The sequence below is a fragment of the Carassius auratus genome, chromosome 1 (assembly GCF_003368295.1).
Source record: "Carassius auratus strain Wakin chromosome 1, ASM336829v1, whole genome shotgun sequence".
NCBI classification, from domain to species: domain Eukaryota; kingdom Metazoa; phylum Chordata; class Actinopteri; order Cypriniformes; family Cyprinidae; genus Carassius; species Carassius auratus.
This window is the reverse complement of record NC_039243.1, coordinates 33,212,956-33,240,953: the sequence shown is the minus strand read 5'-3', so window position 1 is coordinate 33,240,953 and position 27,998 is coordinate 33,212,956. Positions and strand designations below refer to the sequence as shown.

The window sequence follows — 27,998 nt, the reverse complement described above, 5'->3', positions numbered from 1 at the left end:
GAAAATAAAGGAATGCATGAAGCTACATTAAACTTTTTTTTTTTTTGCTTGTTCAAAGCAAAGGCTCTATTCTTTCTTTTGACATTTTGCATGTTCAGATATTCAAACAATAAAATATTCTGGGAGCCATGACATTTTTGCAAAAATGAGCAAAATTGATGGGGGTGGCTGACAACTGGTGGGGAAACGCTGGTGGGGAAAGAGTTAAGGTGTAGACGGCTCTAGGTTGCCTTGGCCATGACAAGGATACTCATGAGGAAGACCATGATGAAAAACACCCACATGAAGAATCTGTCCATCACCTTGGCTACCTTCTTCCACTCAGCTCCTTTGGCCTGGTGTCCCCTCTGCTCTCTGAAACAGTTAGCTATGTACTCAATGTTTCGCACCACTTTCTGATGTTGGCCACAGGGGCATACAGATCCTGGGCCACTGGTGGTTTTATTGTAACTATCTGCTCCAAAGGGTTTGCCGTAGCTATTGTCATGTTGATAGGCGACTCCACTGAGATAGCCATTTCCGGGATCATAGGTGTATCCATTAAGTTTTTCCGGAATAGAGATTTCGCTATCTTTGAGTTTCTCCTGGCTTGTTAGCGGGAGCTTTTCGCTTCCATCTCGACCAATGTAGTGTGTGTATTTTGGATGTCGGACAGGGGAATTTGAAGATGAGCGGGTCCTCCTTTGCTGGTCATGCCTATGATGCCGATTGGCACTGTTGTTTTGACGGTACCCATTCCCATGCCGGTGATCTCTGTGGCTGTAGCCGTTAAACTGCCTTTGGTTGCTCTCATCATGGTGACAGTCTCTATAAAATCCTTTGTCTAAATACCCGTCTCTCTCCAAGCTGGTCAGTGGGTCTTCAGGGAACAACGGGCCTTGGTCGCTTTCAGCTGTAGTGCAGTTCTCTCCTACCTCATACACAAAGAAGATCTTTGACATGTAGTCTATTATCAGGACTTTGGCCCAATGGGGCACAGGTTTGGCTTCCGCTCCACAGAAGTGTATATTCATGATAAAGATAGTCAAAGAGGTAGAGGCTGTAATCATGGTCATAGTTGCAATGTAGTATTTTCCTATAGGAAAGACACAAAGAAGGGATAAATAGTAAAGAAGCTATACGATCACACAATCAGTGGTTGGACCTGACAATCATATGCACTCGAAAAGTACTGTCTGTATGTCCACTTTTCAATGACAGTATAGCTTTTTTTTTTTTTTTTTTGCATGATTATATTTATATATATTTATATAAATATATATAAATATAATCATATAATCAATTTCCAGTGGAGAGTCATATTAAATCATATTGATAGTGCTGGGTAGATTACATGAAACATTGTTTTAAATAGGATAATATTATACCATATTGAAAAAAAAAAAAATTAATAGAAAGAAAATATATTCTCTTTGTTGTTATTAACAACATTAAGTGCATTAAGCATTACATCACATTACATCAAGGTTTCCCAAACTGGGGTTCATGAAGTTTTTTTTTTTTTTTAAGAAATGCTTATAAATCAAATCATAGCAAAGCAAAAAGTCTAACCAACATTTAGAAATAACGTGAATTTGAGCAGTTTAATGTGTTTGTAATGTAATGCAATTGTAATATGTAATACAAAGTAACTGTAGTTGCATTGTGAGTGTTTTAAAATGTAATATGATCTAATCACGAGTACTTAATTTTTTGAATCTGATTACGTAATCCAGATTACATGTTATTAGTTGCTACCTAGCACTTACTAAATACTCTAGTTTCACTTCACAAACGAGTTGATAGTTATTGCAACTTCCACTAGAGGGCCAACAGAGCCACTATAGTGACATATGGTTATCACTTTTGTGTCTACAGCCAGAGAGCAATTAAAATGAGCTGTTCTGCTCTACTGTAAACTCACCAATTAGAGGAACGCTCTCAGAAGGCGGCATACTCTCAGCCACCATCAGCTGAAACACAGTCAGAGCCAGCAGCACCGTCACCCCCAGTGAGACCTTCTCCCCAGAATCAGCTGGCAGGTAGAAGCCCAGCGGAGCCAGGAAAGAGATGAGGAAACACGGCAGGAGGAGGTTGAAGATGTAGAAGGAAGAACGCCGCTTGAGCAGGACTGTGTATGTTATGTCAGGGTATGGGTCCGAGCAGCAGCCGTACATTATGACGTTCTTAACCGCCGGCATGCCATGACACTCCCATTCCACATTTTCCACAAAGTCTGAAAGGTCTCCACCCTCCATGCCCATAGCGATGTCCACCTGGGGTTACAGTGGACATGATGGGACTTTAAGTACGGGACAACTCTCTCTTTTATATGCAAATATTTTTTTCTTCTTTAAAGGTTCAATTTCTTTTTATGCTTTTTATGAGCAGTTGAAATGAGGTTCCCATGCATGAAGACTTGTTTTATGCAATTGTTAATATTCTTCCCTGCTTTGTGTTTGTATATATTCTGATTTCATCTCATAATCTGTTGATGTTGGGTTTCTGTAGTTCACCCACAAATGACATTTCTGCCATTAGTAATTCACCCTTATGGAAGCCACCGAACAAAAATAATTTAATTGTGACTTTTTTTTCTCATAATTCAGACTTTTATTTCTCAGAATTGGGTGATATAAACTCTCAGTTGTGAGAAAATGTTTATCTTGCACGTGCAAGTTTATATCTCAAATTTGACTTCTTTTCTCCAAATTTTGAGATATGAACTTGCAAGTTATGAATCCAATTCTGAAGGGAAAAATATTTTTAATGTTTATAAGTGAGTTCATGTCTCACAATTCTGAGAAAAAAGACAGTTGTGAGAAAAATAGTCAGACTTGTTAAGGGGAAAATTTGCAATTTTATTTTTCATTCTGTGTCTGAAATAGACGCATAATTTGTTTTATTACCAACATCCTTCAAAATATTTAAAGATAGCGTTCAACAGCTGAAAGATATTCATCCATGTTTTGTTTTTTCTTATAATGACAGAAGGTTCGTTTTTGGGTGAACAACAGTTGACTAATTGAATTCAAATGTGTTACAAATGCACCTGTTCATACCTTCAGATTGTGAGTTACATTGATAGATTGTGACATAACAGTGTGTATTCAGATATAAAAAGCAATTATTTAGGCAAAACAAGAATGCATATAGTTGCAGTACACCTGTCCAGTGCATATACCTGGTTGCCATTGTAGGTCCAGGAGCCAAAGGTCAGGTTGCACTCCTGACTATCAAAGGGGAAATAAGAGACGTCCACCCTACAGGAACTCTTGGTGATGGCAGGGGAGTCCCAAGTGATCTCACCATCATACCTCAACACCACATTCGTGTCTGGGGGTCCCGAGGAGTCCTCCTCATCCGCGCTGAGCAAAAAATGAACATAGAGAGCAATAATTCAGTCTTCCTTGTGTCTATCAATCAAATCTGAGCATGCTGTCTAGATGAGAATGTTTAAATTCCACATTATTTTTTCCTGTTTTATGCATGGTATTGTATGTATATGTATTCACTTGTTATACAGAACGATGTCCGGTCTCCAAACGAGGTTGCCGGGTATTCGGATGACCTCAAGTCCGTCATACTCATCTTTATCCCAGCTCAGATAAGCATCATGCCAGATCTGACGCACCCAGAGGTATGTGGTCAGCACCTGGTTCCTTTCATCCTGGCACAAAGAGTCAAGCACAAACAGTCATTTACAGACACACACCAGCCAAATCATACCAAACTATAAAATCTAAGAATTTATGTTGTTTATGTGTCACCATTTTGGACCTGGGCTCTGTGTGTGTTGTGAGTGAATAATCTCCCAAGTCTATTTCTCATCACAGAAGATTTATGGACTGAGGATTACTTTTGCACCACCTTTATGCCTTTTTGGAGTTTGAAACCTCATGTGCTTCAATGTTCAAATATCTACTTTTCTTTGAGGTAACAGTATGGTTTGTTAAGAACATGTATTCAGTCGCACAGGGTCTTGCTCCGTTGTTGTTGTACATGAAACACTTTCTCACAACAATGAAGAATGAGAGCGAAGAAAGTCTGAACCCTTAGGCTGCACTTAATGCCTTCTACATATCACATCTCATTGGTTAAAAGTACTCCTCGGGTTCAGTAAATTAATATTTGATTGGGTTTGATCAGGGTGGAAATCTTTCTGGAACGCAGATAAACAATGTCTTATATAACCATCATCCACAGACACTGGACATAAAACCACACGAGAGCAATAACCGCAGTTAAACAATGTTTTGATCTACTCTGTTGTTTTCTTAAGTATTACAATAGTGCGTAACAGTGCATGTGTGTCTGAAACCATACTGAAAATCATCTGGAAATAAACAAATATTTTGAAAATGGAAAGCAAATAAATGGCATAAAATGAAAAAGATTCTGCATTAATTTTAGACAAATAGTCAAATAATCTAACTTGTGACATTGTGTGTAAAGTCAGATGTTATTGAGTTAAAATTTGCTAAACCAGTGTTTTACTTAAATTGGTACACTATGCACACACACACACACACACACACACATACACACACACACATTCTTATTCTCCTTATTTTAAAGCAGAAACTACTTTTGTGAAAATAAGTAGAAAATATCTAAAAACTATTATGAGTAACACAAATCTTATTAGTAGGTTACTTCATCACACATGCACTGAATAAACACTTTGAAGGGAGGATAAACATGATCAGCAGTGGCACACTTTGTAGATAGTGTTATACATTAGTCACACTATACATACACACATATACTGTTTACAGTGTCACAGGATACAGAGGGTTAATGAGAAGAGGATCCACACAACCTAGACACCTAAAGTTATAACTGCAATGGATAACTCACATTTATTTGTACAGAAATCATTTTTCTCCACTGATGCATTCTTCAAAGAGGCTGTGTATTCATTTTGATTAATGAATTGTTTATGTAAACAGCAGAAAATGTCCAATGTAAAATCTGTGCTAAAGCAAAAACATGCAATGCATGCTTCACCAGTGAGAACATGCTTTTTTAAAGGCTAGGCACCATTAGCAAATGCTTCCGATATATTCATTAGTAGTTCACTGTTGCTATTTAAGCACTCGGCCTGAATGAGTGTGAATTTAAACTAGGCATGCATTTTCAAAGACTAAAAATTCGGGGCAATTGTGCAATCTTTGCGGTTTCAGCATTAAGTCGCCGAAGTATGATCAGAACATGTATGTGCAATGCCACATCAAGGCCAGTCGGACAGTGTGTGGGTGTATTGCTGGTGAGATATACTGTATGCCCAACCAACAGAAGTGATCTCAAACCCACTGTTTCTGCAGAAGCTCAGATGCATGTAGCTGTAACCTCATTCTGTTATCATTCAGTGAAAGCATGAGGTTAAATAGGTGTGTGTTTAGTGCTCACCATGTCTTTGATCTGTGAGAGTGTGATCTGTAGAGTCACGTTAAGGGTCTTGTCTGTGTCCTCCACAGGCCGTAAAGCGTTAGAATAGTTCTCCATCAGGTCGTTCAGCAGTTTTTGGGCAAAACGACCCTGAGCAGAGAAAACAACTACAGAGGAAAATAGAATTATGTAGTTTAAATTGTTTAAAATAAAATAATAGAGATACAGCTTTAAAATAATGCATATGTAGAAATACAAACAATAATCCTTATGTAGTGTATATATACTGTATGTACCGTATATGTGTGTGTGTGTGTGTGTGTATAAACAAAATACATTAAAATCTGATGTAATTATAAAAGTATTTCTTAATCAGATGTGGTTTATGAGAAAATATATATATATATATATTATATATATATTATTAGTTCAAGATATATTCTCAGAAAATCTCTTATCTGACACAATTTTGCTTATCAAACAAAATTAATCGTGTTTTAAAAATTGTTTCGTTATTTTACAGAAAAACTAGGCAAAATTCAGATTAAGTAAATTATTTTAGCATCAACATTAAAAGGAGCATGGACTTACCATTTAGCAACATGCTAATGTGAATCAGAAGAAATATGATCTTCATTTTTTAGAAGAATGGCAAAAAATCTAATAAAATCTGCCAGTTATTGTGTGCTGTTGCTGCTCATTTGCGGCCCATAGTCATAAGAGACTTGCTGCAGAGGAAAGAGAAGTTGTTAGGAGTCCCATAGCGAGGTGAATGTTGAGAGCAGTGTGTCAGGTACAACACAGAAGGCCTGAATGTCATTCTGACTGTTTCTCTGGAACAAGAGCTGAGGTATCACATAACACACACACACACACACGCACACACACTTCTTGAAACTGTGGAAATATTCAAGTGTGTGTTTAATATTGGGGTTCTTCTGTTCTTTCAAAAGCAGAGACTTGTTATGTGTTATCTTCTGCATGCTGGTTATGGATTGTTTGTTGTGACTGTGTGTGATTGAATGTGTTTGTCCTGTCCGTCACAGAGAGAGCGATCTGAAGTGCAGACAGGTCATGTGGGTTGAATGTGACACACAATGAAGTTTAAAGAAAGAAAGGTCTGACGCTGACACAAGAACATAATGAATATCAAGGCGACAGAGAGATTAACATCAGGTATAAAATCCAACACAAATACATTTTGCAGGCATGGAAATGAAACTCATTAAAGAGTGAGAATGAATAATATTGTTCCTGTATTAGTTTACTGGAGAGCTTTTTCAGTGGCTATAAGGCACAGGAATTAAAATTATATAAACTAATACGTGACACATTTATTCAGACTACATTTGTGAAAGTAGTGCACTATTTTTTTATATTTTACACTAGATTTAGTTTATGGACCAAGGAATTATTTTAGTTAAATCATTAAAAAAAATCCACCTGCGAATATATAATACACAATATATTCTCTGAATATCTCTTTTGCTTATCAAACATATTAATCTTGTTTTAAAAGATTTTGTTATTTTACCAGAAAACAAGACAAAATACAAAGACAAGACAAAATAATACAAGACAAAACTAAATGAATGCAGCGTATTGTTACATATTGACACAATAGCATTCCAGTTAGCTGAAAAAAAAATCATATTTTGCAATCTTTAAAGCAGTCCTGGTGTTGGAAGATACCAATATTACTTATTAAAAATGCAACTGTGTGACAAAGCTGAATCAACATATTGTGAACATTTTATAAATGCCTAAAAATTTCTCTATCTCTATTTATTTATTTGAAAAGTCAATTTGGCGCGTAGATGTTTAATAGCATGCCAAATCATGGGATATGTTTTGTCCCATCTGTAAAGAATCAGTATATATAATGTATATTTCTATGCACCTATGGATGTTTCTAACGAATTTCTTTAGATTGTGTCAGACAGCCCCCTCATATTTCCCAGCGCCTACGCAGGAATACAAGCACACACACACACACACAAGGACTGTAGGGTCTGAAATGACGAGAGATGAGAGGAATAAGACAGGAAGTGGTTCTTCTCGAGGCATCTGTCTATATCTTTCTCTTTCTTTCTCAAGCGTAGGAGCGTTTCATATCCTGTAGTGCACTTTGACATATTACGCTGCAGAACTACATTACCCATAATGCTCCAGTCAAGACAATCATTCTCAGGGATGACTATATTGGCTAGATTTTGCTTCAAAAGGAAGCCGTTTTAGATAATTGCCATTTCTTCTTCCATTTTTCCGTTCATGTTACACTGCGGCAGAACAGGTAACTATCTTTAGAGATAAAACCACACAATCAAATGACTCAAAATGACTCAGGTTGGGTATTCTCTTTGTATTTTCTGAAATTAAGGTGATTCTTTCAGTATCATTTTCAGAGGTATCTTCCCTGTCCCACACAATCCTTCCTCTCTGACTCACTGTTGGGCAGATGACACAAAGTGTGGAAAAATCCTCGAGGTTCAAGTGATGGTTTCTTTTACACCTCTGCTTATTTTTGCCAATGTTTTTTGCTCATTTCAGCATCCTGAGGTGCTTAAATGCACATGTGGCTTATCTGATGATGCACAATCTCTTAAGTTTTGGCTTAACTGTCATAAAGAGGTGATTGTGCAAGGCTTTGATGCTTTAAGGGAGGATTGTGTGTGTATGTGTATCAGAGCGCTCGTGTGGTAAGAGAACAGTGCAGGTGTTTCCTGTTGTAAAAAAGAGAAAATGTGGTAGGGTCGCATACGTCGAATGTGTATATGCATGCATGTATTGATTTTGTGTGTTGTGCAGACCACAGCACTCTGTAAATTGGCCAAATTTGGACTAAGGCATCTCTCGGCAGTCTCTCGTTCACACGTTATAGTTTAAAGTCTAGTTCTTTAAAGGTAGAGTTCAGGTAGAGACAATCCTGTCATCATTTCCATGATATTTCAAAAGCGGACTATTAAAGAATAAGTTAAAGACTATTAAAGAAGTTTTTGTTTGTACAGTTTAAGTAGTTGAAGTCCACTGGACCCCTTTGTTTTTTATTGCATGGACAAAAAACACTGAAATGTTTTTCAACAACAACAAAAAAATCATTACGCATGTTTGCTTCACTTGCACATTCAGTGTATTAAAATTGAGGAGTAAATAAAATCCTTCTTTCACTTCCTCTTTTGTGGTTTATACATATTGCAGTTTGAGTACAGTCCTGTTGACTATATTACCTACTCTCAACCTTTATTTGATTAAAACTAAATGTATAAATGTAGTTCATTTTCATTCTTCTCATGACTTCTAGAATCAGTACAACATTTTTTTTGTAAAGCGTAGGAATGCCTTAGTTTACGAAACATTTGTTATAAGATTCTCACAGTATTTCACAATGCAGATAGAGCACTTTTCTGTGGAGCCACGAAGCACAGTGAATTCAGAGAGAGAGAGAGAGACGTTCTCCTGTTGGGATGTGGTTTCGGGGTCTGAACTCTTAAGTTCTCCTAAAGTATGGCCTACATCACCCCATCTCCATAAACCACGTCTTCTTCTCCTCTTCCTTTCATATAAAGCGAGTAGTAGAGCACATCTTCTGTGTTTTTACATCTCGCCTGAGTGTTCGTTTGAGAACAATTTACAAATACATGCAGCTGCCAAGAAACGTTTAGGACAAAGGCTCAAAATGCCAGAGGCTGCATGTTAGGGATATTAGAAATAACTCTATTCAGTGCATTTCCCTCTGATTTCTTCTATGCATCAAGCCATATGACTTTTATATTATGTCCAAACCTGATAGCTCAAGCAAGGTGAACTCTTTTTCTGTTGTCTACATAATCATCACACGTACACTGACAACCCAACCTGCAACCTCAGAATAAAGTGTTTCAGAATGGCTTTATATAACATCCTCGCTTCACATCCTGCACCTATGTACTGTCATAATAAAGACATTATGTATCACGTGTTACATATTATCTGATGCTTATAGAATTTTCAAAGCAGCTTGTCATTTTGTAATATCTATACTTTCCTAAATCTACATCTCTGAAACCGCTCGTACACCTGTGGCTGAATATCTCAGATAGCAGATGCATTCATTGCATATCGACAGAAGAGATTATGCACATATACGATCATGATTTTGTATTTAAACAGAACGTTTGAGGTAAGAAACAGCTCGGTTCTCTCTCTATTTTTTTCTGTGCAGTTAATGTTAAGGATTTTGCAGTGTATAAGGTATCTTCAAAAATGGATTGTTTGTCAAAGACTTTGTTTTTGCTATGGAACATTGTGGAATAACCTCTAGTAAAAAAACTTTTTAACAAGGCGTATTTAAATTGAGGTCTGGGGACCCCCAGGGGGCCTCCAGAAGGGCCCACACTGTCCGCAGGAAATTTCAGCAGTTAAAAAAAGAAAAGAAAGAAAGAACAGAATTGTTTTGGAACAGAATTTATTGTAAAAATGTTATCGTAGTAATAAATTTAGCTCATTAATATACATCTTGAATAATAATATATCTTTTGGGCTTTAGTAAGAGTAAATATTACAGTAAATAACTTTATTATATGAAGGAGGTCTTTCTCAAAGGGATTGTCATATTTATTCTTAGCATTAATACGTCTGAAAGTCCCTTTAAAAAAAAGAAAGAAAAAGTATTTTTTATTTTTAATAACACGTTTTTTGTTGATTTAGTCAGAACGTATTGAAACACATTTTCCGATGGTTCGCTGTGCACACCGAGCTAAACTCTTTTTAAATTTTTATTTAAACAACTACTTTTTTAAGTGACCTCATGAAGACTATCAATCTTTTAAGAATAAGACAACAAAACACAGACAAAAAGCAATGACAGCAAATCAGAAATTCATAACCAATTTAATCGGCATCTAAAATTAAGATTACAGAACGTGATCTGATTATTATGAACTAATGTGAATCCTTGGCAGATTGAGAGGCTCCGTTTCAATTCACAAGAATGAAATATGAACCTGAAGAGCCACAATCTACAGTAGCAATAAAAGATGCACACGTCTTTTTACATGTTATACTCAATAAGGACACATCTTTGTAATTAATAAATATCTGTAATGTGTCTAATGTATAGTCAGATTTCAGAGCCTTTCTAGAGGACTCAAAATCAATCAATCAGTCTTTTTAGTAAACATTATCAAGATATCAGTGTTAAGAAGTTAAGAAATAGTTGGTGTTGTGTGTGAGAAACTATTGTGTCTTAGTGATGCATGAGAAGCAAGCGACATCGCTCTCTTAAAAGCATCAGGAGACTTTACAGGGGTTAAGGTCCATCAGTCTCCACCGTGTCCGTCTTCGTGCACGATTAACAGCCGTCCGAACGGCACACTCAAAAACCTGTTGCACGCCACGATTGCTGAGAGCCGAGCATTCCAGGTATCCCTTGGCACGGATCTCCTGTGCCACCTGTTTGCCCTCCGAGGCCGCGGTGCAGTTGACACGATATGGGCCTATCTCACGATGGTCTGTCTGTGTGGCAACAACCAGCACAGGAACCTTCGGGAGATGTTCCCTCACTTCAGCGATCCACTTGTGCCGCAAATTATTTAACGAATTCGCATTTGCCACAGAATAGCAGAGCAAAACCACATCGGCCTGCTGATAGGACATGGGCCGGATTTGTCGGAATGTCTCATGGCCTGCTGTATCCCACAATCCCAAGCTGATCTGGACTCCATCCATGAATACATCAACGCCAGTGTTTTCATAGACCGTAGGTCTGTAGCTGTCTGGGAACGTTTCAGACGTGAATCGTACAAGAAGTGCTGTTTTACCCACCGCACAGTCCCCGACCAGGACGCATTTCACCGAGGTCTCTTCCATCCTTCTGTCGTAGTTATTGATAATAATAATGAGTGTGAAAAAAAATATCAGTGGTGTCCAACAGACGATGAAGACATCCTTCTAATCACTAAGAATAAAACACTGCAAGCTACACAGCATTCTGGAGTCTCGTGGAGTTACTCCTCGGCTCTGTAATCCAGGGAAGGTTTAGGAACGGAGTTCATTATGATATTCAAGACCAGCTGTATCTTTACCTGCTTCATTAAAAGAACAAAGAAACACAGTTACTATTATGCAATCACAAAACACCTTTAATCCAAAAACACTGATTTATATGCCATATATTTAAAGAAAGACATTAATTCTTTTTTTTTTACTCACTCTCATGTCGTTGCAAACCTGAGTTTTTTCTCTTAAATTTTTATTCTGGTCCAAACAGTGATAGTCTATGGAGTCAGATGTCGTTTGTTCTTTCTAAAAACATTCCGTGTGTTAATTAGAATAAAGACAGGTTTGGAATGACATGAGAATTCCGTATTTTTCTCACCCTGATTTTTGTGTTAATTAACATCTTTAAAATACCAAAGAAATACTACAACGCCATTCTAAGGTGTGAAATCAACACAATATCCTGCTATACAACAGAGCACAGGCCTCAGACATCGCTTTTCCGTTTCACAACATCCCTGCTATCCACTAAAGTTGATTACATTTTTGGCTATAATATTGTAAAGAATGCTGTTTAACACAAAAGCGATAGCTCACTTGTTACTGTGTTTTATAACTCTACTGGCCAATGCTGCAAAGAGCGTTTTTGACAAAACACAACCTCAAAGATGGATCTCCAAATAGCAACATGGCTGTCATGAGAGGAAAGTACACTGATGATTCAAACAGATGCTCCAGTTAATACCACAAAACACCAAATGGTAGTGAAATACAGTCAGAAAACACTTTTCGGTACAAAACAAAAAAATACTGGAAACATTGTCAGACAGAACATTCTTGAGAAGCAGGCCTATAGTATTTAATACCCTATTTCTTTCCTAAATAGAAAATGTGCGATTTTAAAAAATTACGGTATATCCTTATTGACATCAGGATTTATAAAGTCTTGTGTGTTTCATTAAAGAAATACTATTAATATTAGAAAACCTAATCTAAATTTTGAGGACGATGGAGAAAACTCCCTTCACACACACACACACACACGCTGTTCACAGACTCTGAAGCATTGCAAGGTATAATTAAAATACAGATTTTTGTTCATCAAAACGTCAACAAAAAGTATCGGACAAGTTATTGAAGTCGTTGTTAACCACATTATATTAATCTGAAACCAGAATATTACAAGTTTCATTTTTTATTTTTTTTAAAGACGTGAAAATGTATATTTACAAAATAATTAATTTAGATTTAAGCTGGTTAAAAACCTTATAGATAATGAACACTATACACATCAGCTTCGGATTGGTGATCAATGTACGCAGGCAAAATTATATATATAAAAAAATGGATTCACAGTTTTAAAACTGATGCGCAGTATAATTAAAAGATGTTTTATATAGAATAAAACAACTCACCTCTTTGAACTCTTCAACCGTGAGATTCACCTGCATAGAGTTTAGCTCTTTTAATTTAATGAAACATCAGAAAGAGATCCGAGCTCAGTCCAATGCTGCTGTTTTTTCTCCAAACTTCAACTGTTAAACTCAGGAAACTCAAGCACCTTTGAGCACAGAGAGATAATACATGCCTTCACAGACAGAGCATACGTTGCATCCTCTAGCAGAGGGAAGTGAAGTGCGAGGCTAGGCTCTTTTCTCTGTAAAATCATACATCATATTCCTTCAAAGCTTCCGCTGTGACGTTCTCAACGTCTACAGTATGCAGTCAAGAACTCATTATGCATGAAACAGTCTAATGCAGCAAAACAAGAAAGATTTAGCCCTTTGCTCTTTGTTTGGGGTCCCTGAGACCACAGTGCTGTGTGAATGCATTTTAATCACTTTGATAGGAATCCTTATTTCCAGTTTAACTGATTTGATCATAAATCAGACACACCTTTTAGAAAGGCATCTGAAACAGCCTTGGGTAGTAGAATAACTACCAGACTTAAGTTATGAAAGTGCATGTAATTAAAGCATGACAGTTTTGTCTTTGCTGTTTTTAGATCAGCTGAAGGAATGATTCAAAGCATCCAAACCTTAGTGCATGTGCTATAGCATCAAACATTTAATAAAGCCAGAAAGTCATTGAGCACGTCGCCCTCTGATGGAGAGGAAGTGCACTGCATTCACATCCACAGCTGCCGCTTTCATCATGGAGGAATCTGACCTTTACTCATTAAAAGAAACGTCAGCTTCTGAGCGTTCAACAAGCTGAGCTATATTTTCCCCCGCCAACGGTTTCTACTGATTCAAGGGGAAATGCAGAGAAAGAGAAACGAGGATGTAGAAAACGTTCAGCTGTGTTTTTGAGCTCCGAACACATGCTACACGAAGCCCTACTGTGCTGATACAACTCCATTATAATTTCACCACCCCCCCCCCCAAAAAAAATATCAAAGCTTGCACATTTTGAGATTTTATTCTTCTCTTCATGTTTTTTCCCCAAAAACAAAATTATAAATATAAAATCTTTTGAGTTTCCAAATATAAAATTTCACAAAAACATTTTTCAAGAATAAATTCTGACACATAAGAATTGTGGTTTGCATAGCAGCGTTAAGATGTCTTTAAAAATACCGTGGCATCAAGATTTTAAACTGGAAATATAAAAACCAAAGCGAAGCTAAAACTATATAAAATCTATCATTCTGATCTAGGATCAGTCCAAGCTGCTCACAAACAAACTAAAATGCAAAGCTGACTGAGGATCAGCATTCATATTTCCAGAAAGACTATTAAATATATTTTATATAATATACCAACGCAATGTGACGTCCCCATTTGCCACTAAATCTCTGAAAACCACATCCTAGATCTTGTAAAACTGACATTGCATTGCATTTACAAGCCGAAAGCATGGATTGAAACAATGTACAAAATCAAACAAGTACCTGAATAACAATCCACTTTTTTCCTCTATATGGTCTGATTAGGAAAAATGTGGGGCCACTATCTATTGTGACTAGTGACCTTGGAAGGGAACATCAACATTCAGCATTCAAGAAAGTATAATCTGTATATACAGATCAATGCATTAAAAAAAAAAACACTGTAAATATGAAATACCTTGATTTTTGTGACTTTGATGCACTCTTACAGAAAGACGTGAAAATATGCATGTAGTAAAAAGACAAAAATACTGGCACTTTTAGTCTTCAGAGAAAACATTGAGGCAGTGGAAAGAGAGAAACTGAAGTCTAAAAGCTTCATTAAAGCAGCTCTTTGTGAAACGTGACCAGCACCAATCCGGTCTTAGGCTCGGTGTAACTGTGAGAAAGACACACAGAAATGAAGAAATCACAAAATGCACATTTAAAGACAACTGGTTCTGCAAAATACAATATCAAAATATGTCAAGTCCTTATAATGCTGCTGGCTTCTTAGCATTCACTTATAACTCATCTGTTTAGTTGTGCATTTATTGAATGAGCACTGTTCAATGTCCGAACTGATTGCACTGTATTTTACATATTCACTGTATTTTAAGTCAAAAAAATTTTAAATAATTTTTTTACATTTATTTTAAATAAGTATTTTTTTAAATAATTTCAAAATTTTTAAATTGCTTGTTTTATTTTTTGTGATTATTTTTGTTCATGATTATTTTTCTTTTATGTAAAGCACTTTTAATTACCATTGTGTATGAAATGTGCTATATAAATAAACTTGCCTTGCACAATTTTAATTGTTTTAAAATGCATATAAATAAATAAAGATTTCAAATAAAGGATTTTTAAATTAACTTTAGAACCTTAGAAATAATCAAAACTATGTGTATCAAGTTTGGATTGCTGATCACTTTATGCTGATGAAATAACCTCATTTAGAAAAACAGACCCACTGAGACTATTGTGCATTTTTGTTAATATTTTAAATAAAAGACCAATTCTCATTGCTTATTAGCATGCAAATTACTAGCACATTGGCTGTTTATAAAGCACATATTAATGCCTTATTCTGCATGAGCATATTTTAGATATCCTAAAGTTAACAACTACTTTACTAACTATCAATAAGCTGCTATTTAGGAGTTTACGGATGTAACATTCACAGCTAGTAGTTAGATAATAGTGAGAATAGTTTCTAAACCATACCCAGCTAAATACACAAGCACGTTTAGATTTTTATGTGTGACTTCTTAATAGTTGGCAGGACCTAGAATGTGTTTAATTTCATTTTCATGCGATGGCATGACTGTTGCATGTAGTGAATCAAGGCAGCATTCAGAAAGAGGGCGCTGGAAGCAGTCAGTAAACCTGTAGTGGTGCTTTTGGAGGTATTCCAGTACAGCAGGCCGGATGCGTGCCACTCCTCCTTGGCTGTGATTGCCTCTTCCAGTGATGACTGACAGCTGAGGCTGACACAAACCCTGACTGAACTCTACAAAAGACACATGCATTAAAGAGAACATCAGAATCTGAAATCAAAACCCATACAAATCCATGCGATGCATACACTACAAAAACTGTTTGTGGATCACATACCTAAATTTTTATCGGCAAGAACCTGACTAAGATGATGAAGTGCCTCATCCACATGCAGTCCGTGGAGATCTAGAATATTCTGAGGCAGGAGTGAAGCATTCACTCGCTGGAATATCTGCATGGCTGCTCGGTGGTTCGCTTCACGCATCTTCTCCCCGTGCATGCGACCCTAAGCATTTACACAAAATTGTGCATAGGATCATAAAGAATTATAAATAAGAGCTATAAATCCAAGATAAGCACTGCACTCCTCATGCATTTAAAAAGCACCTGCTTATTGATACAGGAAATAATGCTCGACATGTGGAGATCCTGAAAATGTTTAAATGAGATGTGATAGAAAAGACACAAACATTGATTTAACTACATTATTTACACTGCTTCATGGAATGAGTAGCTCATTTAGGAGAGCGTTTGAAATCCCCAGCATACATTATAATCTTTATCTCTTTAACCTGTTGTGTGTAGAAACTAGCCACATCCTTGCGTCCCTGATGATGGGCTTCAGCCGCCTTGTTAAAACACTCGATCTGCTGTTGTCTCTGCAGTGTTGCCTCTGTGCGGAAGTCCTCATATTCGGGATCCTCCGAATCCTGGAAGTGAGCAGCTTCCTCCTCTCCATCTCTCGGCTTCCATCTCTGAGTGAGCGAGTGAAAATGCGTCAACGATCAACACAGGGATCCCGTTTCATTTCAGTATGCTGTAAGGTCACACGTAGCTCACCCGCTCTTTGCTCTGAGTTCTGTGCGTGGCATTACGCTGAGGGGCAGGTTCAGGAGCCACTGCGTTTCTGACCGGCCCTTCATCTAACAGAGCATGCAAAAACTGTTCGGTGTGCTCCAGAGAGTAGCTACACAAACACAAGCACAACCTTTCAGCTCGTCTTATTGTGCACAATTCCTCAGCACACATTTTTCTAAAAAAAAAAAAAAACTATTGCAGCATGCATATTACTTGCATACTGACCTATAATCAGTATTATAAAGCATATATTAATGTCTTATTATGCATGACAATATTTTAGATTAATGGTGGAGCAGCAAGTGTTCAGTGGTGGACAGACATATAGCTCGCCACCAGATATGATGCTTTGCACATTTAAAACACTGTTTAAACTTTGTGTTTAATCTAAACTATGATTAATTAACTCTGAATTCATACCTAAACTGATCAACTACCATACTAACTATTATATATAAGCAGCAAATTAAGAGTTTATTGAGGCACGAGTAAGAGTTCATAGTGTGAGCTGGACCTTAAAATAAAGTGTGACCAAACAAAGAATAAACTAAAAATGCCTTAACCGAAGAAAAAAAAAAAAATCACACACTTTCTATAAATAAAACCTTATTATGCATTATTTCTTAACTGAATATTTAATTTCACATTATGATCTTTAAATGCATTGTGAATGCCATATCATGCTGCAATCATTAAATTTTAGCAGCACAGTTATCACAGGAACAGGGTTAAAGGGACAGTTCACCCAAAAATTACATTTCTGTCATCATTTACTCACCCTCATGCTGTCCCAAACTGGTATGAATTTCTTTCTTCCGTTGAGCACAAAAGAAGATATTTTGAAGAACCATTTATATTTATGGAAAAAATAATACCATGGAAGTCAATGGCTGCCGTCAACTGTTTGGTAACCAACATTATACAAAATGAAAAAGAAAGAAACTCATACAGGTTTTAAACAACTTGAAGGTGACAGAATTTTTGGGTGAACTGTCCCTTTAAGAATCGGGTTTTGTTTTTCCAATGGGCTTTTCAATGTCCAGTGCCATCACTGATAAGCCCAGTGAAATTTGATCTGAACAAATATAAAACTATTGCTAATATCACTATGTATAATATTCTCACTTGTGATCTCTGAAGATATCCCTGAGGAAATGTCGGTCTATGGTGGGGAACGTTGAAAACAGCTGGTTCTCCTTCAGCGTGTCTGCACCATCTTTCTTATCCAGTTCCCTCCGACTTGACCTGAACTAAAACCCAAATGCAGCTCATTCTCACTACTTACTTTCACACTTCTTGGCAGTGATTATGCATTGTGTGTGCCCGTGTGTGACCGTTACCTTCTCCATGCTGTCTTGCTTCACCTGCTCTTCAATCATGATGTCCCTCAGTGAGACAGGAGCACGGGTTGCACTCCAGTGATCCATAAAAGGGATTTCTTCATGCAAACCTAATTGGTCCCTCAGCCTGCCCTGTGATTCACCCCAGTGGACAGGACCTTGATTACAATGGAGACACAAAGAGAGATAAATCAGCCAAGACGAGAAACAGTGAAAAATTATTCATAGCATGGAGTGGTTTTCACAAATTGGGTACACTTTGGTTTCTCATTACAATGTTAAAAGCAATCTTTTGCACTATAGTGTGTCTGGTGCACTATATGTTAAAATAATCAAATTTTTTGCTTTTCAGTCTGAAATGAAGATGGACACTGTTTTTATTTTATCCATCTGTATGTACTCAGTGCAGCTTTTAAAATCCAAGTGAAAGATCAAACACCAACATGTCAGAAAGAAAAACACAGAATCACCGAATTGGAAAAAGAATCAGCCCCCTCCTAAAAATTAATCAGATGCAGCTAATCACCTTCTCAAAGGCACACAAAGCCATTTGACTTTCAACTGCGATCAGCTGTGCTTATTTTGATTAGCTCAGCATGAAAAGAGCTTTTACTGGAGCATTTGACAAAGAGAGGTCATTGTGTGCATGTGACAACAAAATCACTAATTCTCCACAAATGTGGCTTGTTTTGGAGGGTTGCAAGAACAATGGAAAATCCTCAAGTAAGACTACATGCAGTCAGACTGAGCTTTGGCAAAACACACCTTGAAGATTAATGATGTATTATTTGGCCTCAACACCAATCGATATATATGTCTGGAATCCAATCCAACTCAGCATCCAAATAACAGCATTTCTGCAGCTGGTGATGTCCTGTTCTGGAGACTGGGGCATGAGTCAGGATGGAAGGAAATATGGACGGGGCAAAATACTGAGGGAAATCTGCTGCCCTCTGCCAGAAAATTGTCAATGACCCAAAGCACACAGCAATGTCCTTGCATGGGCTCATCAGAGCCCAGACTGAAAATCTGTGGAATGACCTGAAAACAGCTCACAATCAAACTGAACTGAACGAGAGCGGTTCTGCAAAGAAGAGTGGACAAAAACAGCAAAGTCTGATGTATAAAGTTAGTAGAGATAAATCCCAACAGACTGAAGGCTCTAATTAAAGCAAAAGGTGCTTCAACAGAATACTGAGCCAAGGAAGTGATCACTTTTCCAACTCAGTGATTCTGTTTTTTTTTTGTTTGTTTTTTTGCTGTTATATCTTTCACTTGGATGTTATACCCGCTGTAAATCAGTATTCCTTGTGTTTGTGTGTATTGAGAGAATAAGTGTTCTTACTCTCTTGCATTAGTTGATAGGACAGAGCTGCCTGTCTGTGCTTCTCCTGCCAAAGACAACAGACCCCAGGTAAGTTTTACATCAACTCACAATCAAATAATTAAAAGAATAAAAATAAAAACCTATGCAGTTTTTTTTTTTTTTTTGAGGTTACTGTAAAAGATAATATCAAAATATCACACTTGGATAGTTTCCTTCCATTTCTGGTGCAGCAGTTTGGCCAAGTTCAGGTCTATCTGCACTGCACAGTCATCTGAAGAAAACGCACCTGCAACAATATGGATTTTTTGTGTGAGTGTGAATAAGAAAGTCTAGGTGTTTTTTTTTCTTCATTTTATTTCATAGTAAGAGCTTTTCATATCACTGTATTAGTGATATTTATATACTGTAATTAAGACTACTTTCAAGCTGAAATATTACTTTTTAATAGGCTTTTAATGGGAACACAATAGTTTAGTGCAGTTGTTCTCAATTGGTCGTGATGGCAGTTTAGCTCTAATAGTACAGGAAAAAACAATGCCTACTGGAAAATTATAAAATGAAACTAACCACAGACTGTGGGTCTGATCAAATTTTACAGTATTTTGTAGCAAATTCATCTGTCATTTGGCAGAAGGAAGCAAAATTGGGGAAATTTCATCAAGGGTAGGTCATGTAAAAACCATGTACAAAACTCCATGGTTTTGTCCATATTGAATATTGAAAAAAACAATGTTATGGGTTGTGTATTGACACTTCATGTCACTGGAATGAATGACTGAATCATTTATTTGACTTATTGATTCAATGTTTTATTACCTGGACTGACACCAACGGGTCCAAAAAGCTCAGAAAGCTGCAATGCAAGTTCAGTCGGAAGTTTCAGCTCCAAGGTTTGAATATCCATTGAATTTGGCTCTCTTCTCCCCTGTCCGGCTCTCTTTCTCTCTCTTTCTCGTTCCCTCCTCTCCTCCTCCTCTTTGCGCTCCATTTCATCAACCTGACACAACAGTAAATGAGTTATGGCATTCACCTCTGCTCTTGTCTCCTCATGCTCTTCTTCTTCCTCCTCCTCGCTCCCTTCCTTCAATGCTCCCTCCAGGCACTGGACAACATTCTCACATTGTGTCTCTAATGCCTCTTCCTGCCCAGGACCTGTTTTATCTGGCTGTTCCTGTTCCTTATTTGCTGCTGTAACCTCCAGTTGTACTTTAGTGCCTTCGCTCGCAAAGGACGTTTCGGACTCACATTTTTTCATGGTTATGCACGCTTCATCCGATCCTTCAACTTTGCTTTGTGAGCTCAGACCTGGACTCCAATCATCATCAGCTTGGCTAACATCACTAAAGATAGATTCCTGAAACTTGGGACTGATGCTAGAGTCACTTTCTGAGCCCATCACCATTTCTAATGGTTTTATAGAGGGTTCACATGACTCTTCATCAGGAACCAAAGACCCCATGTCATTGCCCTCGCCATCTTCCTCATCTACTTTATACAGTCGCTCTCCAGAATCTAGTAACAAGTTAGTTGTAAACTCAATATCTCGATGGCACTTCTCATAAAGGTCCTGCAGAATATCCATGGGGACACTTCTGAAATGGCGACTCAGAATCTCCAGGTTTTCCTTTTTAGAGTGAGTTTCTCTAAAGTCGTTCTCTTCCACCTGAGAACCCTTCTCATGGACTACACGATACGGCACTCCCCGTTGGAAGGCAGACTGGTCTTCATTTGTTTTTGGGGTAAAACGCAAAGAGTTTCCCTCCAAAACAAACACACCGCTACTAGAGAAGTCAGAGTCTAACTCTGAACACTTCTGCTGGTCAATTCTCCAAAGCAAGGCAAAGTCCTGAGGTTGTGTTTGGGTCGAGGCACAGGAACATAACAGCACGGGTAATGAAGGAGGTTCTCCTGTAAGTGCGGGAACAGTGGGCACATGCAAAATAACTGGAGATTCTGAGCAAGGCGATGTAGGAGTTTGATTTGTAAAGGTAAGTGCCAGTTTACAAGATTTCCCAACTCTGCGACTAATCCCTCTCCGTCTCTCCAGACTGCTTTCTGAATCTCCGACAACCTTTGAACACAGAGATTCTGGGACATTTGGGCTCAATCTGCATTTCTCTTCTGACAACACACTGTCCTCCTGCTGAACCTCATCCTGTGTGCCCTTCTCAACACACACTAGAGTAGCCTGCTCAGTTGGGTCTGCTCTCGATTTCGAAGGACTTGAAGAATCCTTGCTTGGGTCAGTGCACTCTGAGAACGTTCTCTCCAGCACACAGTCAGGGAGCTCAGGCCAAACCACAGTCTCCAAGTTCAAGGTACCCTCTTTTCCACCAAAGGAAGGGGAATGCAGAGTAGCCTGTTTACTTGGAGCTGCCGATTGGAGAGAAGAGTTTATTCCACCTTGCAGTAGATCAACAAGTTTTTGAAATTCAACTATCTTCAGCTTCTCGGTATCGGACTGCTTGTCTTTATCAGCAGAAGCGTTATCTTTGTGTTCAACAACACTGGATTCCAGAACAGTGTTATTTCTTGAATTTTTACGTCTTCCTTGACGTTGTCCTTGGGACTCCATTGGCCAGTCCCCTACAAAATCCAACAGCTCTGGTCTTACTCCTTTCTCTTCAGAAAGAGACTCAACTTCACATCCTTCCTCCTTATCTTGCCCTGAGGAATCAATCCTGGGGTCAAAGTTCACAGGTTGGTCCACGGCACCATTTTTGTCTTTTCCTCTGTCCCTTCTCACACGCTGAGCAATGGACTCTGAAAACGCCACGGGCAACTCCGGAAACGTTTCATGCGCTGATGCTACAAATTCTTCAGTTGTCCCGCAACTCAAATTTCCCAATTCTTTTTCCGTGTCCACAAGGCAGGCATCTAGCTCTAAGTCTAACGCTTCGGCATCAAGCAGATCTGACAGAGGTTTTCCAGACCCTTCCAGAAGGGTTTCCTTGGATTCCTTGGAACTGTAGGAGCTTATTTGACTTTCGTCCTCACCTGCAGATATTGTACTGTAAGTCTGGCTAACAGAGGACACATCGGGGAAAGATGAGGAAAGGTTTGTGTTTAGTTTGCTCAAGCCAGAGTCACCAACAAGATCAGGATGGCTGAGACAAGGGGGTAAAGATCGCCTGAAGGGAATAAGAGAAAAAAATAGTTGTTTAAATACAAAAAAAAAATGTAGTTCATAGTTATTAACACTCAAATTGTCCTTTACGGTTTGTGACCACCATATTCTGCTGCTTGTGTTTAAAGCACAACATAAATACTGTAAAGTGTTTATAATGCATATACTCACTGGGGTTGCTCCGTCTCTGTTTGGGTCAAATCCACAACACTTGGCACCTTTTCCGGTCTTTGTGAATTCATGATGCTCTGGACAGAGACAAATCTGTCATACCTTTCTAATATGCGTCGGATCTTTTCTTTTGATACTTGATGCCTTGTGCGCCTTCATAAAGAGGGCAAAACAGAAACAGTTTATGAATCTGCAGCAAAGAATAGTTATTTCTAGTTTGTGCTTATGTTTGACATACTTCTCCAGCTCTCTGGGTTTAGTTTTCCACCAGGTATCTGGCTCACGAAACAACACCCTATATCTGTGTTTCTGTGCCTAGAAGAAAATAAAAGAAGACCTACAATCAGCACAATGGCCTTTTTATGAATCTGTTTGTGTGCACACAGTCAAGTGTGGAATATTCTAAAGTTAAACCAATGAATAATATAAATAGCAATGTATAATTGTGTGGTATGATATACGTATTCATAACAATACAACACGTACAATATAGACACGGTTTGATATGAAACATTAATAACTTGCTTACCATAGAAACATATGGTTTCATCTCCCAACATTGCATATTGGTGTTGTCTATTATGATGGGTGACTGGCCTTTTTCAAAAGCCTCTTTTGCTGAAATGTTGATCACCACAAAGAAATTGCAGAATGATTATATAAAGACTAAAGATGAAGTGTGTAATTTAACATGCTATCAGTCGAATAGCTTAATAATGTCTGTTTGTATTAGTAGTACTATATTTCACCAAAACAAATCACACCTCTATCTTGATAGCCCCGCCCCCAAACACACAAACACATTTATGCAGCACAGGCACCTCCCCCATCATGAGTGGACACGCCCCTTATTGATGATTGGCTACATGAGTGTTCCAATGCTCTGTCTGTTCCCCTTTCAACAGTGTTTATTAGAAATCACTCATTGCACCTTTTAATATTTAACACAAAGTGCAATAACTGATATTAATTGTACACACCAGACATTTTGCTTTGGTTTGAGCTAAACAGGCCTGTATTACTCACCTCTCTGGTGATTCCACTCATGGGCCTCTCCTAGTAAATGGGGCTCATAATGGTACTCTCCATTTCGAGTAAAATAAGCATCAGTGCTTAAAACAACCCCTCCAGGGTTCTGCGCCAACATAACACTGGACAACAGAGATAGACAAAAATATATCTATGAAGCTACCCTACAGCAGAGTGGTCAGAGTAATTCTGAAACTTCACTAAAAAAAGCTTCAACGTGGTTTCTTTGGTTTTGTAATGCAATACAATACAATACCATATATGACCATGGACCACAAAACCAGTCCTAAGGGTAATTATTTTTTTAATGTAGGTTTGTATTATTTTTTTAATGTAGGTTATTTCTGAAAGCTGAATACATAGGCTTTCCATTGATGTATGGTTTGTTATGATAGGACGATATTTGACAGAGATATGAAAACCTGGAATCTGAGTGTGCAAAAAAAATCTAAATAGAGAAAATCATCTTTAAAGTTGTCAACATGAAGTTCTTAGCGATGCATGTTACTAATTAAAAATTAAGTTTTTATATATTTACAGTAGGAAATGTACAAAATATCTTCATGGAACATGATCTTTACATAATATCCTAATGATTTTTGGCATAAAAGAAAAATCTATCATTTTGACCCATACAAAGTATTGTTAGCTATTGCTACAAATATCCCCCCAGCGACTCAAGACTGCTTTTGTGCTCCAGGGTCACTTATAATGAAAAAAGCTTTATCAAAATCATCAAAATAAGAAAATTTGACACCACCACATGGCAAACGTCCCACCCATGAAGCGTTAACAAAGAACAATCGATCTAAGATTTTCTTAAGACACCAAAAACAGAAAGGTCCTCCTATGCTATTCCATCTCTTTTCAACAGAATAACACACATCCCAGATTTCTGCATACTTGGCAAGGGTGGTTTTGCCAGATCCAGGAGCCCCTCGAAGTAACACCAACACCTGCCCTTCTAATCTGAGCCTGTTCCTGGAGGGCAGAGTCCATGATTTCGGCACAGCTGGAGGACCTTGTCTGATAGGTGCATGAGCTAACCATTTAGCAGCAGGGAGGGCATTAGAGCCCCATGCTGTGGAGTTAACAGGTGTAATGAATGCCGGCCTCACAGCACGGGGATGAAACTCGGCAGCATGAGTGTTCCAGAACATGGCAGGTGTGCTGAGAGCTTCTTCTTGTTCTGGTCTACAGTACACCTGAAAGGCTGTGGGTCTCGGTTCAGTAGAGCTGGCTTCCAGTGTCAGGTGACTGAAGTCAAGAGATATGGCTTTGGTCTCTGGGATATGATCGCCACCAAAACTTAAATCATTCACTGGTGAACTACCACCGCAGGCCTCACTGAGCCCGTGATCTGGTACAGTCGGAGGAGCTGGAAGCTGGGATGAGGAGAGTGGGAACATCAGAGGATGCGAGCTGGGTTGAGTCTGCTGTGCCGTCAACGTTTGAAGTTCCTGATCTAAGAGAGCATCGAACTCTTCTGTCAGGAGGGTTTCAGTAGGATTGAGCTCCGGATGTGATGCAGGCTGGTTTGAAAAGACGAAGCTCTGTGATGGGGCTCGGTCCTCAGCAGCGTCTGAAAGCTCCAAAAGAGAATCCATTGCATTGTCCACTAATGCAGAAAGAGGAAAAATAAAAATATACATATATTAAAATGTGTGCACTATTTAAGGACATTGTGAAATATTATTACCATTTAAATAATAATAAAAAAAAATGTTTTGTGATGGCAAAACTTAATTTTCAGTAGCCATTGCTCTTTAGTGACACGTGAACCATTTTTGCTGCTTATTTCTGTAGAAACATTCAACTTCAGAAGTTTGGGATGAGTAAGATTTCAAACTAATAAATAAAATAATGAATACTTTCAGCAAGGATGCATTCATTTGATCGTTAAGGCAATTATAATAGTACTAAATATTTCAATGATGTTGTTTTTAAGCTTTTAATTAATCAAATAATCCTGAAACAATTTATTTAAAATAGTAACTATCCGATAAAAGTCATTTTTAATAATTGAGCACCATATCAGGATGATTACTGAAGACTGAAATAATGGCTTCTATAACATCAAGATTCAATTAAACTGAAAATAAGATTGCAATGATAAACAGCTATTTTAGATTGCGATGATATTTCACAGTATTACTGTTTGTGCTGTATTCCTGATTATATAAATGCAGCATGGTGAGATTGACAGGCATTTAAAAATCATAAAAAAAACTTCATTATAACACCCTTTTAGTGGGTAATTTTTCATTTTAAGAATGTACATTCATACTCAATATAATTATAACACACTGAAAAAAAAATACTTCTTAGCAATTTTACACTAACACATTTTAAGTGAATTTTACTGCTACTGCTCTGTACAATATACTTACTATTGTACTTAACACTCATAAAGAAAATATAAACTAATATTACAATAATTATATTTAATTTCACAATCAGAATTAAGTCAAATCTACTTAACTAACTTAAGTAAATTAAACAAAGAAATTTATTTTTTTTAGCTTGGCCAGTTAAAATTGGCATAATTTTTACTTAGTCAAAGCTAACTTGGCAATACTTTAATTTTTTCTCATTTTACCACCTAATTAAACTATGCTTTTAACGTGTATGTTACTAAATACACATATAAGTAAATAATACAACAGATATCATGTAGACACAATATCTATATAATTAGTAAAGCAGCACTCATCCCAGCAAAGAGACTTAATTCGGTACTTGGTACACAATACACAACGACAGATTCATTTTTAGAGTAGAACTTGAACTCCAGATGTAACAAAATTGCAAATTACTAAACCTAACAACAAATGCAATGATAAAACAGTGTGGGGAAAGAAAAAAAAATCAATCTTATTCATCTTTCATGGCACAGTGCATGATGGAAACACCAGTATCAGAAATGCAGAGGTTTTACTTCATTATACAACACTGATATGTAAGCTTTAGTTTTCTACAAGCTTGAATAGAGTACTAATATTGAATTTATAGTCTGAACTTACTTTTTGCATGTAGAATTACAAATGCTTTCTGTAGTATTTACTTCACCAAAGCATAATTTTTACCAGTGTAACTTATATAGAAAATATAATAAGATCAAGTAAGTGCATAAAAGCTTTTGGTACATGTAGCTGGTTTAGGAAGACCATTAGATGACCCAAGATGATCTCTGACCAACCTGCTACTAGTTGGTCAACCAGGTAAAGGTGGGAAAGCTGGCTTTGGGTTAGTTATAGAAACCTTATGCATGCCCCCAAACAATAACAGCTTATCATAAATGTCTTATTGGACTGTGTCTTGCAATGTCACACACTTGCTAAAATCACAGCCAGTGTCCTACCTTTAAAATCAGCCTCTGAAAGCAGCATGTAAATGACATCCGGGTCCAGATGTGAGAACATCTCCTGCATGCTCTGGACGATTTCGTCACGGTTTTGAGATTCCAGCTGAGGAATCTCATTCTTCCTTTTCTTTGGCATTCTGATGTGACACCGACCGCGAATCCACTGTTTAGAAATTATACCACAGGAAGTAAAAGTATAAGTAAACCAAGAACAACAACAACTTCTGGTGTTTATTGGCGGTTGCTAACGTAATCTGTTGGTGCACTACCGCCATCCACTGGACTGGAGGATATTTGTTTGATGAAAATAATACATCAATTCAAGCAAAACATAAACACACTAGAAACTTTTTTAAATTGAGTTCAAATTAGCTTTATTGAAATGACTTGCACAGTATTATCAAATCATTGTACAATAGATGAATAAGGAATAAACGATTATATAATACAAAAACAAAACATGTACAATAATTAAGTACATACATATAAGTATATTTACATTTTATCTAACCATCTATGGTACGGAGTTGACATATGACAATAAATAATTTATATATATATATATATATATATATATATATATATATATATATATATATATATATTGCACCATGTGAATTAGAAAGGCAGTTGCAATATTGTATTTATTTTTCTATTGTGTGTATTTCCACAATGTGAATTTTTATAGATAATAGCATCAATAATAAGATTGCAAGTTTTTAGTAGGCTATAATTGTATTTATGTATAAATTACAAAATTACTTCTTTTCAGAAAATGAATACAGCAATATTTAGTGGAAAGGCCAAAGGGAAAGGGAAAAAGGGAAAACAATCATGATATTATCCATCTGAAACATTTACAGCACTATCAAAAACAGTAGTATTTAACACTAGAACACAGAATGGTTACAGAATGAAATTAAATATGCAAACACTGGCCATGAATATTAATTATATCCTTCAAGTTAAATAAAAAGTCATGCTAAAAACATTCATAAGAGCACGAGACAAAGTTTTCATCTATATAGCAATGCTTATTAATGAAATCTATAACAGTAATAAGTATT

The 27,998-nt window shown here is 37.3% G+C and overlaps 3 protein-coding genes across 3 annotated transcripts; all 3 read right to left on the bottom strand.

Moving 5' to 3' along the window:
• Positions 1 to 221: 221 nt before the first annotated feature.
• LOC113098113 (neuronal acetylcholine receptor subunit alpha-9-like) lies at positions 222 to 6,007 on the bottom strand. Its single transcript, XM_026263424.1, has 6 exons — positions 5,962 to 6,007; positions 5,392 to 5,537; positions 3,495 to 3,649; positions 3,164 to 3,347; positions 1,904 to 2,255; positions 222 to 1,075 (listed from the first exon to the last, which is right to left on the bottom strand). The coding sequence occupies exons 1-6, from the start codon at positions 6,005 to 6,007 to the stop codon at positions 222 to 224; spliced, it is 1,737 nt and encodes a 578-aa protein (XP_026119209.1).
• Positions 6,008 to 10,432: 4,425 nt separating this feature from the next.
• Positions 10,433 to 11,275, bottom strand: LOC113097120 (rho-related GTP-binding protein RhoH-like). The gene has a single exon (XM_026262641.1). The coding sequence runs from the start codon at positions 11,215 to 11,217 to the stop codon at positions 10,639 to 10,641; it is 579 nt and encodes a 192-aa protein (XP_026118426.1). The 5' UTR covers positions 11,218 to 11,275; the 3' UTR covers positions 10,433 to 10,638.
• A 2,603-nt stretch (positions 11,276 to 13,878) lies between these two features.
• Positions 13,879 to 27,142, bottom strand: LOC113108343 (NEDD4-binding protein 2-like). Its single transcript, XM_026271407.1, has 16 exons — positions 26,929 to 27,142; positions 24,471 to 25,185; positions 23,565 to 23,689; positions 23,068 to 23,156; positions 22,777 to 22,853; positions 22,539 to 22,691; positions 20,057 to 22,371; positions 19,441 to 19,526; positions 19,259 to 19,304; positions 17,914 to 18,071; positions 17,699 to 17,823; positions 16,556 to 16,682; positions 16,288 to 16,470; positions 15,833 to 16,001; positions 15,605 to 15,728; positions 13,879 to 14,615 (listed from the first exon to the last, which is right to left on the bottom strand). Exons 1-16 carry the CDS (start codon positions 27,065 to 27,067, stop codon positions 14,558 to 14,560), a joined length of 4,689 nt encoding a protein of 1,562 aa, XP_026127192.1. The 5' UTR covers positions 27,068 to 27,142; the 3' UTR covers positions 13,879 to 14,557.
• Positions 27,143 to 27,998: the final 856 nt, after the last annotated feature.